Raw genomic sequence first — 17,272 nt, 5'->3', positions numbered from 1 at the left:
AGCTAACATGCATGTTTTGGGGATGCGGAAGGAAATGTGATAAACGTGACAAAGAAAGCAAAGCCGCAAAGTCGTTATATTAGCTTTTATTGTGAAAGAACCTCACCCCATGGGGATTTACATTAATTGATTACAAAGTAGAACCTTGCCAAGTGGCAAGAGAAGAACAGCCTTCACGAAAGTTCCGTATAGTTCATTGACAATTGTCATGCATATAAGTAGAAAACCAAATACAGACAAAGAGGGAGAAATAAAGAGCTCCATATTTTTTTTTTGTTCATGAAAATAAACCCGTCCAGGACGTAAGTGACCTTTGGAAAAACAGAATATTCTTGTCCCGAGTTAAGGAGACCAAATGAAGAGATGGTTTTCCACCTGAAATTGATCATCGTGACGACCATGAAGGCAAATAACACTGGCGGAAAGTGCAGGCCGACATTCATTATTCCGGGTGAGAATTTGTCTTCCGACATTGCTAACTCCATACCAATAATAAAAATGTGTATTTTTTTCCCCGACAACAACGCATGGCAATCAACCTTGATAAAAAATAGTGTTAATGTACAAATTGCGAGTAGGCTGTGCAAGAGTATAATACATTTAAAAATCACGTCTATATAAAAAAAACAAAAAAACAAAGACGCATGCAAATAGTCCTGTTTTGCTCTCAACAAGATGTCTTTGGAAAAACAACAGCTTTTGACCATCTTCTTTCTTTTCAATGGCAGTCGGCCTCCTGATGATGAGCTCCTGAGCTACATTGCTACTCCACAAGGTATTTGGTATACACCCGTTTTACGGTACCCAGCAAAAAAAACACTGACAAGACAGAGGGGGCCGGTTTCCAGTGATGTTTAAGCTAACTGTGTGATGCTAGGAGGTGTTTAGATTGTCCTACAACAAAATGCTGGGACAAAGCTTTTCTCAGGGCGTTCAATTGATTGCAACGAGACTGGTCGGTTTCTCTTAGGAGACGTTTCACCTCGCACCTGAGCAGGCTTCCATAGTTCATGCTTCAAGACTACATAGGACAGCTCTAGTCCGCCATAGACTATAAAGCCTGTGGACTAGATAGGACAGCTATAGTTCACTACTGACTAAAAAGCATGTGGACTAGATAGGACAGCTCTAGTTCACCACTGACTAAAAAACACTTGGACTAGATAGGACAGCCCTAGTTCAGCATAGACTATCAAGCCTATGGACTAGATAGGACAGCTTTAGTTCACCATAGACTATAAAGCCTGTGGACTAGATAGGACAGCTCTGGTCCACCATAGACTATAAAGCATGTGGACTAGATAGGACAGCTCTAGTTCACCATTGGCTAAAAAGCATGTGGACTAGATAGGACAGTTTTTGTTCACCATAGACTATAAAGCCTGTGGACTAGATAGGACAGCTCTAGTTCACCACTGACTATAAAGCATGTGGACTAGATAGGACAGCTATAGTTCACTGACTAAAAAGCATGTGGACTAGATAGGACAGCTCTAGTCCACTATAGACTATAAAGCCTGTGGACTAGATAGGACAGCTCTAGTTCACCACTGACTAAAAAGCATGTGGACTAGATAGGACAGCTTTAGTTCATCATAGACTATAAAGCCTGTGGACTAGATAGGACAGCTCTAGTCCACCAGATACTATAAAGCCTTTTGACTAGATAGGACAGCTCTAGTTCACCACTGACTAAAAAGCATGTGGATTAGATAGGACAGCTTTAGTTCACCGTTGGCATCCTATCTAGTCACGGTAAGTCCATGCTCAACGACTAGCTAGGACAGCTCCATTCTATGGTGGGCTAGAGTGAATGGCAAGACAAGACTATGGTGGACTCAAGGCGTCCTATCTAGTCGCGGTAAGTCCATGCTCAAAGACTAGCTTGGACAGCTCCATTCCACGTTGAGCTTGAACTGATGTAGCCTGCCCAGATGAAGGGATGGATGCAATACCCTGAGGAACACAATGACCTGAAAGGATGCCGATATTCACAGGGGAAAATACACATTTCTTAGGAGGAGTCCACGAGTCTTTGTGAAAATCCTCCACACGAGTTCCATGAAAGACGTTGGAAGAAGAGTGTGTTGAAATAGTGTTTGTCGTTCACATTCGCGTGTTGGAGTATTTGCTTAGCAGCAAGAGACTGCGGACCAGAGCAGTCAGACCTGATAGGACGACCTGCAAAGGGGGTCGCCTCATTGTCACAGCATTATTGCAAATAATACAAGGTTTTGAACAGGCTCGCTTGGCTACGTTGAGGCAAAATGGCGTTTTCACATTACGGATACGAGAGTTCTTGGGTGAGTTTGCGGTGCGTCTGATTCTGTACTGACATGGCCGCCGTCCAACATGTGAAAAGTCAACACAACATGCTGAGAGTCGGCCTGAATAGACGGTATGGTTGGAGGTCTAAAGTCTCTGAGGGTGCTAATTTGGAGTCTTGCTAGAAGAGCCAACAAGCGTAGAAAGTCTACATTTGCTGATTGGGGATCTGTAAACTACTTCATTGTTCTTCAGTTGGACTGAAGATGGCATTTTTAGTCTAGGGACTACATTTAGAACCCAAAAAAGGAACATTATCTCCATTTGCCAGAGTGATAAAATATATTTCTACAAATCTGTACAAATCCAAATCCATCCATTTCATAAAAGTATCAATATTTTCTTCTCCAAATGGAAAGGAATCTAAAAGGCTGAGCTCAGTCTGTCCATTTCAAGACTGCGACATCCATCATAAGAAGGCTTACGTAATCATTCAATCAGTCACATGATTTGCCATACGTGTTCATGGATCGTTCAAAAACAAGCTAAATTGATGATTTTAGCGATTTGTTAATGGAAGTTAACTGATTCCGTTGATCTGAAGTGACACGGATTCACTGATTGGGTACTGATTCTGTGGACTCGTGTTGAGCAGACAAGCAGGTTTGCCTCCTCTTTTGGCTCCACGTGAGCACCTTCAGCAGCTGGTGGTGTCCAGTAGCTGTTTGGACACGGAGGCCTCTTCTTTGGTTCCGCTGGTCTTCTTCTCTTCCGGGACCGTCTGCTTGCGTTTGATCTTGTACACGTCCCACTTCTCGGACAACAGGCCTTTGTTGAAAAGGATCGCCGCCAGCCAGGAGAAGAGCAGGATGGATAGCAGCGACGTGACCATGATGGTCGTGCGGAAGGGGAAGAACTGAGTGAGCGTGCCCTCGTCGTTGAGCCGGCAGCCGGGGTAGCGGATGACGGGCGGCAAGCCGATGAGGGGCTCCCCGCTCATGACTCTCATGATGATTCCCACGATGAATCCCAGACTGGCTCCGTAGCCGTTGGACACTTTGAAGAAGAGGATGCAGACCAGCTGAGGGAACATGATGGTGAAGGACATGTCCACGCCCACGAGCCAGAAGACCAGCACGCTGCTGTCCAGGAAGGTGAGGCCGGTTCCGGCCAGACCCACGACCACCACCGAGATACGAATCACCCACTGCATCTCGCGGTCTGAGGCCTGAGGCGGGACAGAGAGACGGCACATCGTAAAGAAAACCACATAACAGCAACATGTCTCAGTATGGTTGGCATTCTTCATGAACTTTACGCTATTTTCCCTCGTACAATGGCTCTTTTCATAGACACCGTTCAGTGTGACCGTTGTGTGGACCGTTGTGTGGGCTATGCATTGCTAGCCTGCAGATACAGAATAGCCACTTTGTCGCTGTCACCAGACTGTAAATGTACACAACATGTGAAACCATAATCCCAGGAATGAAAAAAATAGCTTTTTTGGGAATAAATTACGGAATCTGGAAATAGGTTGAATGGAGGCAACCGGTCTCTCCATGTCCAAAAGACTCCACGATTCCAAATTGTGTGAAGTCTCCCAATTTGGGTGCCCTTTGGACACCTCCCAAGCGTCAACAAACCTTGGGTGATACGTACGGGTCAAAATAGGGTGGCTAAATTGGCCATTTAAGTGTACAATATGTTTAGGCATTGACCTACCATATCCTGAAAAACAACTCTAGCATATTTTCGCAGTACTAGTAATGGTAATGGTAATGGTAATGGTAATGGTTTTATTTCATTTGAACATGCATCAGATTACAATCAGTTCCCAGTTCCACAGGTCCAAAAGGAGTAGGAAGAAGCAAAGCTTATTAAATCCTACCCCTCCATCTGGTACTTTTACAATCAGTAACTGGTACATTTGTTCACTTCCTGCTTTCATAATATAGTTTAAGTTTTTTTGTAAAAAATAATTTTAATTTTTACAATCGACCCTCATGAGGATAAGCGGTAGAAAATGAAAGAATGAATGAATGAACAATCAGTAACTGCTATATTTGTTCACTTCCTGCGTTCCTAATATAATTTAAGGTTTTTTAAATATTTTTTTTAAATTTTAACTTTAATTTTTATAATCAGTAACTGTTACATTTGTTCACTTCCTGCTTTCCTAATATAGTTTAAGTTTTTTTTATTAATTTTTTTAATTTTAATTTTAATTTTTTGTATTTTGTATTTTTTTTTGTCACGTACTAAAGTACTCGGTGATATGAGCATCCAATGCCATAATGGGTACCGTAGTAACTGTCAATATAGTGATATATATAGCACATCATGACTGGTTATAAAAATATACACTTTAAAAAAAACAGCAAAAATAGAACACTCATCAAGAAAAAAAATATTTTAAATTTAAAATTATTATTAATTATTAAGTCTAAATATGATGGGAATACAGTTATTTTAATTTAATTAAATCATTCATTCATTCATTCATTTTCTACCGCTTTTTATTGTAATTAAAATTTCTCACCTGCTTTCTGATGATGTTCTTGTAGATGTTGGAGGAGAACAACGAAGCGGAGGACAGCAGCGCCGAGTCCATGGAGGACATGACGGCAGCAGCGACAGCGCCGATGCCAATGATGGACACGTAGGTCGGCGTGAGGGACTGCAGGGCGATGGGGAGGATGGAACCGGCCTCGCCACGCTCGTACGGAGTTGGCAGTCCGTAAGTTGTTGAGTTCCAGTCTACGGCATCATTTCATACAAAGACCGGTGATCATAAAACCGTTCAAATTTTTAAAAATCTTCGCGAAGCGAAGTTAAATATGTACCAGTAGAGGCGGCAACGGCTCCGATCAGTACGGAGGGGATGCCCAGGACCAGGCAAAAGGCAGATGAGGCAAAGCAGGTCACTTGAGCTTGGGTGTAAGATGAGGCGGACAGGATCCTCTGGTAGAACGCTTGGTAGGCCAAACCTCCAAGAGCCTGGTAGAAGCACAGTTAACATGAAGTCAGCACTGGGATGACTGATCATGGTTCTTTCATAAGCAAATAAGGTTAAAGGTCAGTTTCATTTGAAGATCCTGTGAGGCAACGGTGATAAAACCCAACCCAGGTTGCGTATCATGTGGTATTTTCACTGTCCGCCGTGTGTATTTATAAAGTCCACTTTGGACTCACCAGCACCATGAAGTCGTCAAACCATTTGCCGGCTTCGTCAAGCTCCACCGTGCCGACCCATGGAGCCTGGAAGCTCTGGTTGTAGGCCGTAACCGAGATGTCCAAAGAGTGAGGGTTGGTCAACAGGAAAGGGACGCACACCCACTGTGTACACAAACACAAACACAAACACAAACAAGAACTTAGCTGATCACGTAGTCGGCGCAGGAGGAAGTTTGCTGTCTGACGTCGAACATTACGACCCTAAATCTCAGGTTTCAGCTCAAGTTTCTCTTCGCCGTACCGTGCTGTGATGTCACAGAACGCTCAGGCTTAAATTGTCTCCACTGCATGACAAATATCATGTAATCATAAGGTTGAATGAAGGCATTTCCTGATCTGTGAAACTCAACACAGACCAAAATATCATTTTGGTCATTTCCACAACAACTCTGCCAAATGCATCTTCTCATAATGACGGCGAGCTTCCAGATCGCAAACTCTAAAAATAAATATAGCTTGTGGAGAGGTTGGTCAATCATCTCCTGTTACCAGGATGAAGACCTTTTAAGCTCAAAAAATATTGAGGCAAATTACTCATGCTGGGACTGATACGGCGTGCAGGAAATAGAAACCTTGGAGCTCCTGTGACAGCTGTTCCTAGACGGCTGCATTGTTGGTGCTTAGCTCGAGTCGGTTAGCAACTGCACAGCGGGCTTACAGTCTCGTCAATTACTCCATGAGGAGTCTTATTTTCCTTGAGTGTTGGATATTACTTTAGCCATGAAATGCTAAATTCTAAAATGCTAAAGAATGCTTAATACCATATTGCATGGATACCAGGGGCTGTGAAAGATAAGGGATCCGTCATTTGCAGCCTACAGTATTAGCCTATTAGGATTTGAACCCTGTGGCTTCAATAGTGATGCAGCTAATTTGCGGCTAAAGCTACAGTTCCCATGATGCTTAGAGTGCCGCTCCCGGAAGTAGTGAAGTGGACGCTAATCTCAGGTTTTGAAGTCTCATTCTGTGTTTTGACCTGGGCTGTCAAAGTTAACGCTAACGGAAGTTCCCTTTAACGCAGCAAAAAAAAAAATATATATATACGCGATTAACTGCGCTCTTCCTGTTTGACCCTCGGCGCCCACCGTAGTTTGGTTGACGCACAGTAACTCCATAAGAGCTAGCTAGCCATAAGATATAACAAATATTGATTGGAAATGGAGAAAGAAAAGAGTATTTAAGTTGGTAAAGTTAGCTTCAAAGCCCAGGCAGATGGCTTTTGTAGCAAGTTAGCAAAGTTATTTGTATCTACCGTCGCCGTGTTTGACTTATCACGGATTCCATGGCCTGCCAGAGACTGTAGCAGTGAAGGTATTGTTTTTATTGTCATATACGATGCTACATTGGCATAAGAGTGGCCCAACTAACCGGTAGTTTCCACATTTTTACATCTCTCTGATGATTTTGGCATTGAACTGTTAGCTAAAATGGACTTCCAGCTGTCAATGTGATGACGTGGCTAAAGTTCGGTGTTTTGCTAGCGTTAGCATCGCTAGCATTTAGCATCGAACTACCACAATGACGCACATTCGCACTTAAAGTCATCAAATCTTACCTTTATCGTTTCTCACATAGTATCAACATTCGGTAGTAAGTATAAGGTGAAAGAAAAAGGTGTAAAATACATCAAAATACATCCATACAGCCATGTTTGCGTCGGAGAACGGTGCGTCGGTGCGTTCAATGACCGTTGAAAAAGTAGGACAAATCGCAAATTGAATGAAACATTCAAAAACTGTGGAAATAGTTAGAGTATTGTAATAAAATGATTTTTACTGTAATATAATGATTAATTTCTATGTATTTCAATGTGTTTTAAAAGAGAAATGAAATGACATTAGGTTTGCAATTTGGATGAAATGTTTTATGACTATTGCCCTTTGTTTTAGGTATTTTCATTTCAAGCATGAAAACATTTATGACAATTACGAAGCGGAATCAACACTAGGAATCTCTAAACAGAGTGAGTATGACGCCCTACACCTCGGACACTACGGTATTCCCAAAGGATTTGGACTATTCCAGGTAAAAGAGACTGACAAAATGTGTGATGGACGGCTATACACACCGTTATGTTTATCGAATCAAAAGCTTAAATCAATCTTTGTGTCGACTAAATATCCCTTGTACCTACCAGGCTGATAAAGATGAGGATGAGCTGGATGACGTCTGTGTAAGCCACAGAGTAGAGCCCCCCCAGGAGCGTGTAGACAATGGCCACCACTGACGAGATGATGATGGAGTAGACGTAAGAGAGGTCCAGGATCACACTCATAGTTCCACCTGGAACAACACAGCATGGCGGTCAGCACTGCGGGACTGATGGGACAAACGTTACAGTCACAGTAAGTTGTCTAATGCACAGATATTTTTATTGCTGGAGATACATGCAACATTTGATTATCACAGGTTTAGGTGATTATTATTAGGTTCTCCATCTCTCGTTTGCGTTTAATTCTGTTCTCTCACACACAGACACACATATATACATGCATCCATTTTTAAGAAGCTATTTATTTACATTGCACAGTTATTTATTCCATAATGTATTACCTGAAAAAACAATAACGTGTGCATAGCGGTGCGTGACTAGTCATCTATGTCAATAAAGTTACGCTTGGTCAGCTTTAAACATCTTAAAAAAAGAGCTTAATGCCACACGCCGACATAAAGTGATAACAGAACCATAGAAAAAAAAAACATAACAAAAGCAGCCTATTGATTGTGAGCCTCCAAAAAAAAAAATGTGTTCACCCTTTATAACAATTGAAGAAATAAAAAGAACAACATAACGTGTGTTCAGGTAATAAACAAATTGAAATGAGTAAATGTAAACATGAATGAAAAAAAAAAAAAAGACATCTTGTTACTCAAACAAGGCAAGCAAAACGTCACTACCTTTACAGTCTCTTCTCCCACATTGCCAGGGTCCCCCCAGCCGCAGCCTGCAGCCACACCACAACAATGCCCTTAAACAGAGAAGTGTCAGATCTGCACCATCTAGCGCCACTTACCCCCCCCTTCTGACCTACCCTGCCCACCCCGTGACTGAACCCCAACACACTTTATCCCCAGCCCAATTCTACCTTTTGTACTGAATGCTTGGATACATGGCTGCTAATTTTCGCCCCCCCCCCTCACATTGAATACATTAGTGATATTAGTCTATTAGTCTGTACACACCTAAAGTAACCCATGACCTACTGACCTTTACATAACTTTGACTGCAGTCATCAACGGTCTGTTCACACTTGGCACTAAAATGCCAGAATGTGCTCGGTGAGCTCAACATGGTGGTGTTAAAGCACAAGACACTGTGTACCCCACGTTCACATGTGGTGAGTGACATAAGCATATACCAGTGACGTGCGGCGGTCGTAGGTTGGTGGGGGTGGTTGGGTAGCTGAAAATGAATAACTAAATAAATATTGTATATATGTCTTGACGGGAGGCACTTGCAGTACCGCTGCATCCTGAAGGTGGAGGGGGCTTGTCGCTGCCGTCCTTCCACCGAGGAAAAGCCAGCATTTTTTTTTCCCCTAGCACCAGCTAACAGAAAAGTGTCATGACTTTTCCCGGAGAAGGAAAGGCCGCCGTACACCAGGACCATACCCAGTACAAGCGGCATGTTTCTGCTAAATTACAATTTTAGAATGTGGAGCGGACCATTAAAAACACATCCACGGGCTGCAAACGGCCCCCGCTCCGTACTTTGGACACCCCTGACTTAAAGTGCGGTTGGGCCATGACATAACATGCACCGCATCATAAAGAATTCCTGGTTGGCGTGCTTTCCAGTTTTAGAAGCAGATCTCTCATCTCTTGTGTGCTGAGCTGCGCCCTTTGCCTCGCTGCTAATTTTAGCTTGGAAAAAAAATCTGGACCGAGATTCAGGTGCCCCTTTGGCTCCGAGTAGACCAGATAGAGCTGCTTAAATACCCCCGTGTTGTTTTTAGATCCTCTGCCTGCCCGGATACACGGCTTGGTGTGTGATGAAACGCACATACACACACACATGCATGCACACACACGCACACAAACACACACCGCTTTCCTGTCCTGTTGATACTATATAGTCCTGATAGTACTTAAAGTCACATTCAGTCTCACCGTACACACACACGCACACACAGTAATAAAGTGAACCAGTTTCCTAAGCAACAGCAGCCCTGCGAGCTAAAAGCTTAGCATACTCTGAATCAAGTGTGTGTCTGTGTGTGTGTTTGTGTCATGCTTGGTACACAGTAGGGATGCACAGCCGTCCTACAAACAGGAGGTTTTACTGAGGAGTGAGCCCCACCACCCCCCCACCCACCCACCCAAGGCTAAATCGGTTTAATAGGTTTGGACCAAGTATCTCAGGAACATTCCTGCCTCCTCGCCATTCCTTTTGTGGTGCGCTGGCACGGCTTATGGTGCTACCACGGTGACTCAAACACACATTTGACATGTCAACATATTACACGCACACATGATGTTATGTAAAGGCATGTATCATTGAACCGGTCAGTCAAAGAATAGGAAAGAATCTCTCGTCATATCAACAACCTGATTTTGAACAATCGATCACCTTTCACAATCAACAGGCTGCTACCACTGGAAAAGAAGACAGCGTTAAAACACACACACACACAAAAAACAAAAAACATGATGGACGACCGCAGGCAAGCGACATTCGCACTGCACAGCACTTGCACGCCAACGCCCATACACACATATACACACACACACACACATACAACATATTACATACACAAATAATACAGCAGGGATTATGCAAAGACAGAAACAGTAGCCACGTTTACATGAGGACTTTTTCCGAACTGAATCTTTCCGAATGACTTTTCCCAAAACAATGGTATACATGGAAAGGAATAGTCCGATCTCCAGTATACATGCGCCGCTATAATCAAACAGCATAGTCAATGGGGCATGCCCAGAAAAACTTAAAAATCAACATCATGTTTTTTGTTCGTACAGTCTAGAAATTTAGTTTGCATCATAAACAAACTTTCCGCAGCAGTCCAGAGCCGATTGCGCGCCTCCATTTTTTAAACGTGAAGAACGTCTGGAGCTGCGTGTTACGTCATATCTGAGCATGAACGCACCCGGGATAAATTTAAACAGGAAAAGATACAATTCAATCTTGCTAATATTTTATAATTAAACTCGGGTCATGTTTGAAAAAAAAAATATATATATATATATATGTATATATATAATTTTTATTTTATAAATAAAAATATATGTATATATATATATTTTATAATATTATATAATAATATTATATATATTATATATTTTTATTAATTAAATATATAGTATTAATATATTATATTAATATGTTGACAAAAATAAAAAGTTATAAAAATATAATATATATATATATATTATATTTTTATAATTTTTATTTTTCTAAATAAAAATATAATAATATATTGCATATATATATTATATTTTTGTATTATTATATATATTTTTTTATTTTATATTATTTCATATTATATCATCTTTTATTATTATATTATATTAATATTATTTTCTTTTTTAATAAAACTGGACTTGTGAATGGCGTATATGTCCATGTATACGTGGCTAATGACAAATGTAACACATCCCTTCAACGCCACTGAAGTCATACTACAAATACTCAGGAAATAAAACAATCGGTGCTTATATTGCTCCTCAAATGTTTGCGATCGCTGGTAAAAAACGTTGGGTTTTGTTTCAAGAATCCTCAAAAGCTACACTAGTTACGTTTCTTCAGCAGAAGACTGTGTCGGAAGGATGAGGGACAAATACTTTGACTGTCCTGATAGAAAAGTAATATTGGCGGCATGCCCGGTCCAAGCTGTGAAACGGCCACCATGAAGGATGAAGCCAGTATCTTTGAACATACTAAAGTACCTGCAACTATGAAATGGACAGTAATAACCAAGCATTGTCGTGTCTTACGATTAGGACTTCCAGCACATTGTCGGGACTTATGGGTTTATTTAGGTGTCATTCTGGTATAGGTTGTGGCTTATGCTAAAACTCTGGTCCTAGGACTTTTGATGTCCACCAGTAGAAAGCTGCTTCTACTTGATGTCGAAGGGACTATCTACGACGCGGAATGTTTTGGGGTCAAAACGACATAGTATTTTATTGTATCAGACAAACGGGCAAATCTGAAAACCGATGTCACCGATCCGTGGCCGTCACCTGACCAGAAGTGAGCTGTGATGACATCCGAATTTTCACGGATATGACTCTTTCCAGTCGGGATTCTCCTGATATTTTCTTGTCTTAGTCTCCGAAAGGCTAGCATAGTTCAGATCGTAGTTTTGTGGTTGCTACTTAGCAGTATTGGCTACTGCTACTTTTTTTGTGATAAACAAGGAATTTCCTAAGCGATCCCACACTTTTGAGGAGTATACGCTTTCAATACATTTTAAGTCAGTCTCTTTAGACCTCGAGAGCATGTACACAGGCCTTGACCTGGATATATTGGGGGACCCCACCCCCTACCAGCGTGGAAGGACTTAACAAGTTAACATGCAAACATAAATAATACTTCTTGTCTGCAACACATGCAGAAATAAACACCAGATCGGCCATGCACCTTGGAACATGAATCCATGAGACTTTCTCAACTTATTGGTTCTGTGTCGTATCATCAAAGGCCATCTTGTTTGACTTCAGTCATGTAAACATCGCACGCCTGGATTGGTTTATGTCTGCATGATGCAGACTCTCGCATTCTAGTCCAGTTCTACAGCGTGAAGGAACTCACCCAGGCTGACGAGTGTGCGTGCCACCCACAGCACGTCGGCGACCAGTGCCGGAAAGATCAGAGCACTGGCCAGCACGTTGCCATACTTCTTCTGGAAAGGGTCCATCATTGTCACATAGTTGTTCTCTCGCATGGGCTTTGCAAAGAAAAAGCCACCTGAGAAAAGGTCGATGGAGAAGAGGTTAGGATTGGGAAACGACAAAGAACGGTGTCAGCGAAACACTTGACCAGAGATCGGGGCCTCGGGCTTCACGGCTTCAAATGTTTCCGAGCGAGTGTGATTACAGGTCTCTTGGGTTCAAGTCATCACTTTGCACCTGTTGCCTCATATTACCATCCTCAACTCATTTCTTCTGGACCTATTTTTAACCCGAGGGACACTTTAATACTTCTACACAGTTAATGAAGTTGCGTCAGAGGCCAAGGACGGTAAAACACACAATCGTGTTGATTCCGCCGTGAAAAAGACGTAGTATTTAGTGTCCGGATTACGGGGCAGCAGTCTCAGTAGGGACGTCCAGACTTCCAGAAGTCCCTGGCTACCTCGGACACAAAGGCCTTCCCAGGCCAACTGTGAGACATAATCCCCACAGCGTGTCCTAGTACTGTCCCCGGGACCTTCTCCCGCCTACGCATTCCCGGAACACCTCACCCGGAAGGCAGCGGGAGACGAGATGCCCGAGCCACCTCGACTGGCTCCTCGCCACGTTAAGGAGCAGCTGTAGTCTTGAGGCCCTCCCAGATGACCGAGCTTAGGGTGAGTCCAGCCACCTTACGCAGGGTGTCCGCAGTCCCCTTCCTTCGGTCACGACCCACAGCCCACGACCACCACCATGACGGTCTGGCACAGATACTTCAAGTCAGAAGTATCTGGAATGGATTCATTGGATTTCCGTTATTTCGTACGGACAAAATAATTTTGGTTAGCGTCCGTTTCGGTTAGAGACGGACCTTTTGGAAGGCATTAACAACACTAACCAAGGTTCCACTGTATATGCATTTAGAATCGCTTCCTGCTTCTGGAGTTTGAGTTGTCTGTGTAGGGCGACGAGGTTCTCCGATGGAGATAGCACTGTCAACCGGGAGAAATTGAGAGGAGGTGGTTCGGGTATCTGGTCAGGAAGCCTTTCGGGGGTGGGGGTGTTCAGGACACGTCCAAATGGGAGGAAGACCCATGACACATTGGAGAGACTGTGTCTCTCAACTGGCCTGGGAACACCTTGGGATCTGGATCTGGAGGCAATGGCCAGGGACAGCAAGTCTGGGTTTCCCCGCTAGAACTGCTTTCCTGGAAGCCAACCTCGGAAAAGCAGTAGAAGATGGATGGATGGAGACCTTTTCTTGGAAAACTGTAAACATTTATTGCTTTCTTATTTCTCAGAGGGGAAAGCGGATTCGGTCGGAGTAGCTCCGGGACCTCTGGACCTTCTCCTATGGCAGCGTACTGTGACATAAAGAATGTTGGCCAACTGAACACGAGAAGCCCGTCCTTCCAGCTCAAGTTACATTTACATAGGGTATTGTGTAGGTTACGTAATGTAAGCACCCAGCACCCCTGTCAGCATCTCATTTTACTGGCATTTCCTGCCGCTTGCCGGGTGTCATTTTCAAAGGCGTCATTCTTGTGTGCAGTTATGCCGGTCTTTCCTTCGCTAAGGCTAGCGCTCAAGTCACACCGTTTATCATTTTGCGGCTGGAACGTCGACGTTGTCAGTTCATCGCTTCAGGCTTCCGAAGTCGTACTTACCGAGGAAGAATGTGAGGACGTAGGGCACAGGCATGAGCGCCCAAACCGCTCCTAATGTCGGGTTGTATGTTGCTTCAGCAATTCCGAGGATAAAGCCTCCTCCTACCCACGTGGCTGCAAACACATGACATGTTCTTCTTAATACAAGACTACTGTAGACTCACTTGATTCTTCTCTTCCCAAAGAGTCCAGATTTTAACCTGTAAGGGTGAAGACGCCCACAAGCAAGTTGATGTTCCGCCCGGCCAGCAGGGTGATCTCCATTCCATCCCCCGTCCACTTTTTCTCCTCCTTCCTGGAGCGCATGGACGCCCAGATGCCCGTTCCCAGGATGAGCAGGTAGAACGCCGCCATCACCACCAGACCCGGTATGTTCATCGTCATTGTTGTCGATGGAGTCGCTGTTGAACACAAACGCCGTCAAAAAGAGAACAACACATCAACAAACGATCACAGTTTATCAAGAAAAACCTTCCAAAAATGACAACTTCATTTTGTTAAGTTTCGGATATTGCGGCAAAAAATTTCAACTTTATGCTACGAAAAATGACATTTTTAAAATCATATTTTGACTTTATTGTCATAATATTTCCCTAAGCTAATTTTCTTTATGTTTACGTTATATATTTTTGTTTAACACTTCATGTCAGTGCTACTAAAATGGTATTATGATTCCTCATCATTTTACAAATATTCCTCACCAAATAACAATTTTTTATTTTCATTTCCGCTGGTCCATTTCCACTGTATTTCAATTGTGATTCATTCTAGTGTAAAGTATGTGAGTACTTTGCACTTAAAGGTAACGATTCGGTGGTCTGTGACCTGTGTAAAATGGCGATAGCGTACCATAAAAGCACCACCGCGATGCACCAGCACCCGGGAGTTTTCAGCTTTTTTTTTCTTTCCTCGTTTGCAGTGATTAACGACGGCATTCATCCAAACTGCAACACCTAACTTGTACGCACACACATGGAGTGAGAGTGATGGTGGAAAGCTAGGGAAAGATGAAGTGCTCTTGTAGGAACACACACAACCACATCTGCTGTTATTTTTGATGTATTTTATGTTTTTTGCACAGTAGTTTTATTTATTGAAAGAAAGTTTGATGTATTATTTTTGTTATTATAGGATTCCATTGTGAATTTTGTGAAGCAACCCCAGCTTCCTCACCCTAGCAAGGATAAGCAGCATAGAAATCGAATGTATGGATGTTTAGCGTAAAAATATTCCTGACGAGTTGGAAATGAGCGAGGTGGTTTTCTTGGAGAGCGGAAAGATGAGAGCAACGGTTCGAGAAACGGTAGTATTTTCATGACCCGGCTCTGCTTTCGCGGCAGACTGAGGTGTGGGGGCGAGGAGGAGTTGAAAGTAGGACATGAAAAAGAAAACCCAGCAAGGTCGAGGGTGTAGGTGACGGGCGGTCGAGGCAAAATGAGCAAGTGAGCGCTGGGAAGTGAACGCAACTCGTGCTCATGCGTATGTATGGATTATTTAAAAAAGAAAGTGTTGGTCAAGGGAAGGCTCGGAAAAACCCAAGCTGAGTGTGTATCTCCGTTTATGTGGAGGCATGGAAGGAACGGATGAGGGACTGGGACTCTTGCCAAAGTCAACAAATGTCTGAAAAGCTCACTCACATGGCTGCTGTGTGTGTGTGTGTGTGTGTGTGTGTGTGTATGCTGTACTGTGCAGCTCTTATCAGCCCAAACATTCAATACTTCTTAACTGTAAATGTGAATCACTGTAGCGCAGCAAGGTGCAGTGCTGAGGTTGTAATGTGGCATAAACAGTATTGGCCTGCATTAACCATTGTGGCCGGTTGCCCATTATGGTAATGGTAATGGTAATGGTAATGGTTTAATTTCATTTGAACATCAGATTACAATTGAGTGCATCCCATAATCAGTTCCCAGTTCCACATGTCCAAAAGGAGTAGGAAGAAGCAAAGCTTATTAAATCCTACCCCTCCATCTGGTACTTTTACAATCACTAACTGTTACATTTGTTCACTTCCTGCTTTCATAATATAATTGAAGTTTTTTTGTTGTTTATTTTTTTATTTTATTAATTAATTTCTTATTTGTTTTGTGTTTTTTGTCACGTACCAAAGTATGAGGTGATATGAGCATCCAATGCCATAATGGGTACCGTAGTAAGTGTCAATATAGTGATATATATAGCACATCATGACTGGTTGTAAAAATATCAACTTAAAAAAAACAGCAAAAATGGAACACTCATCAAGAAAAAAATTGTGAAAATTTTAAATTATGATTATTTATTAAGTTCAAATATGTTGGGAATAAAGTTATTTTAATTTTATTAAATAATTATTGTAATTAAAAATATATGAGAAGAAAGCTGAACAAAGTTGGAATTTTTTTTTAAATAACTGAAATATATTTTTTCAATGTCATTTAATGAGAATTAAATCAAAATAGTTGTTTTAAAAAAACTACCATAAAGTCAAAATATTATGGGAATTTATAATACGACAAAAAGAAAGTTTCCAAGAAAAAAACTACTTGTTTCCAGAATAAAGTCAAAATATTAAGAGAAAAAGTCACAATTTTACAAGATTAAAAAAAAACGTTATTTTAGTATCACGGTGTTGATGGGGGAAAAAAATTAATTAAAATTTTTATCGACATAATATTAGAAACAAACAATATATTTCTGCAAAATTACGGACCAAATCAATAGGAATTAAACACAAATCGTTGGTGGTTTTGGTCAGAAACGGGTGGAAAGAAACTGCGGATTGAAGCTGACGTGTAAAAAAAACATCAAAAACATCAGCAAATAACATCCATGAACTGCATCAGAGAAGAAATGTGGACAGGACTTGGCAATTGTTTGAAAGCTGCAAATATCCTGTGTACTTTGGAGTAATCCACGCCAGGTACTACGTAGTATGAGGCATGAAGCCCAGCAGAAACAAGCCATGTCTGGAATGAGTCCAGGACTGTAAAATGTATATGGAGAGTTATATAATGGCAGGGTGCTATAGCACAATCCCCTGGAGGCTGCTGGTGTTTTTCATCAGAAAGATTCCACAAGTGACAGTCGGAGTAACATTTGCTTACTACGACTCGACTCTCTTGACTTGATGATGATCGGAGACGTGGTTGAACCGGACCGGTCCTCTCCTTTCTTGTACGTACGCAAGAGATTTCACATTGGAGTGTGGCCGGGATTCCTTCATAAGGATGGTGACCCGGGCGGTGATTGTGCATCTGCCCATTCCTCGG

General features: G+C 42.2%; 1 protein-coding gene and 1 long non-coding RNA gene across 2 annotated transcripts; one reads left to right on the top strand and one right to left on the bottom strand.

The window, feature by feature from the left end:
* Window positions 1-14,418, bottom strand: LOC131127608 (high affinity choline transporter 1-like). The gene is made up of 8 exons (XM_058069669.2): window positions 14,222-14,418; window positions 14,022-14,135; window positions 12,275-12,430; window positions 7,634-7,782; window positions 5,458-5,601; window positions 5,109-5,262; window positions 4,805-5,022; window positions 1-3,493 (listed from the first exon to the last, which is right to left on the bottom strand). Exons 1-8 carry the CDS (start codon window positions 14,403-14,405, stop codon window positions 2,963-2,965), a joined length of 1,650 nt encoding a protein of 549 aa, XP_057925652.2. The 5' UTR covers window positions 14,406-14,418; the 3' UTR covers window positions 1-2,962.
* On the top strand, window positions 6,596-14,442 carry LOC131127618 (uncharacterized). The gene is made up of 4 exons (XR_013628168.1): window positions 6,596-6,810; window positions 7,389-7,524; window positions 7,637-7,844; window positions 14,207-14,442. It is a non-coding gene; the product is annotated as an uncharacterized LOC131127618 (long non-coding RNA).
* The last annotated feature ends 2,830 nt before the right edge of the window (window positions 14,443-17,272 follow it).

Source organism: Doryrhamphus excisus, linkage group LG9, assembly GCF_037039965.1.
Source record: "Doryrhamphus excisus strain RoL-2023G ecotype Guam linkage group LG9, RoL_Dexc_Guam_v1.1, whole genome shotgun sequence".
Classification (NCBI taxonomy): Eukaryota; Metazoa; Chordata; class Actinopteri; order Syngnathiformes; family Syngnathidae; genus Doryrhamphus; species Doryrhamphus excisus.
This window is presented reverse-complemented; position numbering and strand designations above follow the sequence as displayed.

Coding starts and splice junctions, on each gene's coding strand:
- LOC131127608 (XM_058069669.2), bottom strand. CDS start 14,405: ATGACGATGAACATACCGGGTCTGGTGGTGATGGCGGCGTTCTACCTG. Junction 14,136..14,221: donor GGGCGTCTTCACCCTTACAG/GTTAAAATCTGG, acceptor ATGTGTTTGCAG/CCACGTGGGTAGGAGGAGGC. Junction 7,783..12,274: donor ACGCACACTCGTCAGCCTGG/GTGAGTTCCTTC, acceptor GTGTTGTTCCAG/GTGGAACTATGAGTGTGATC.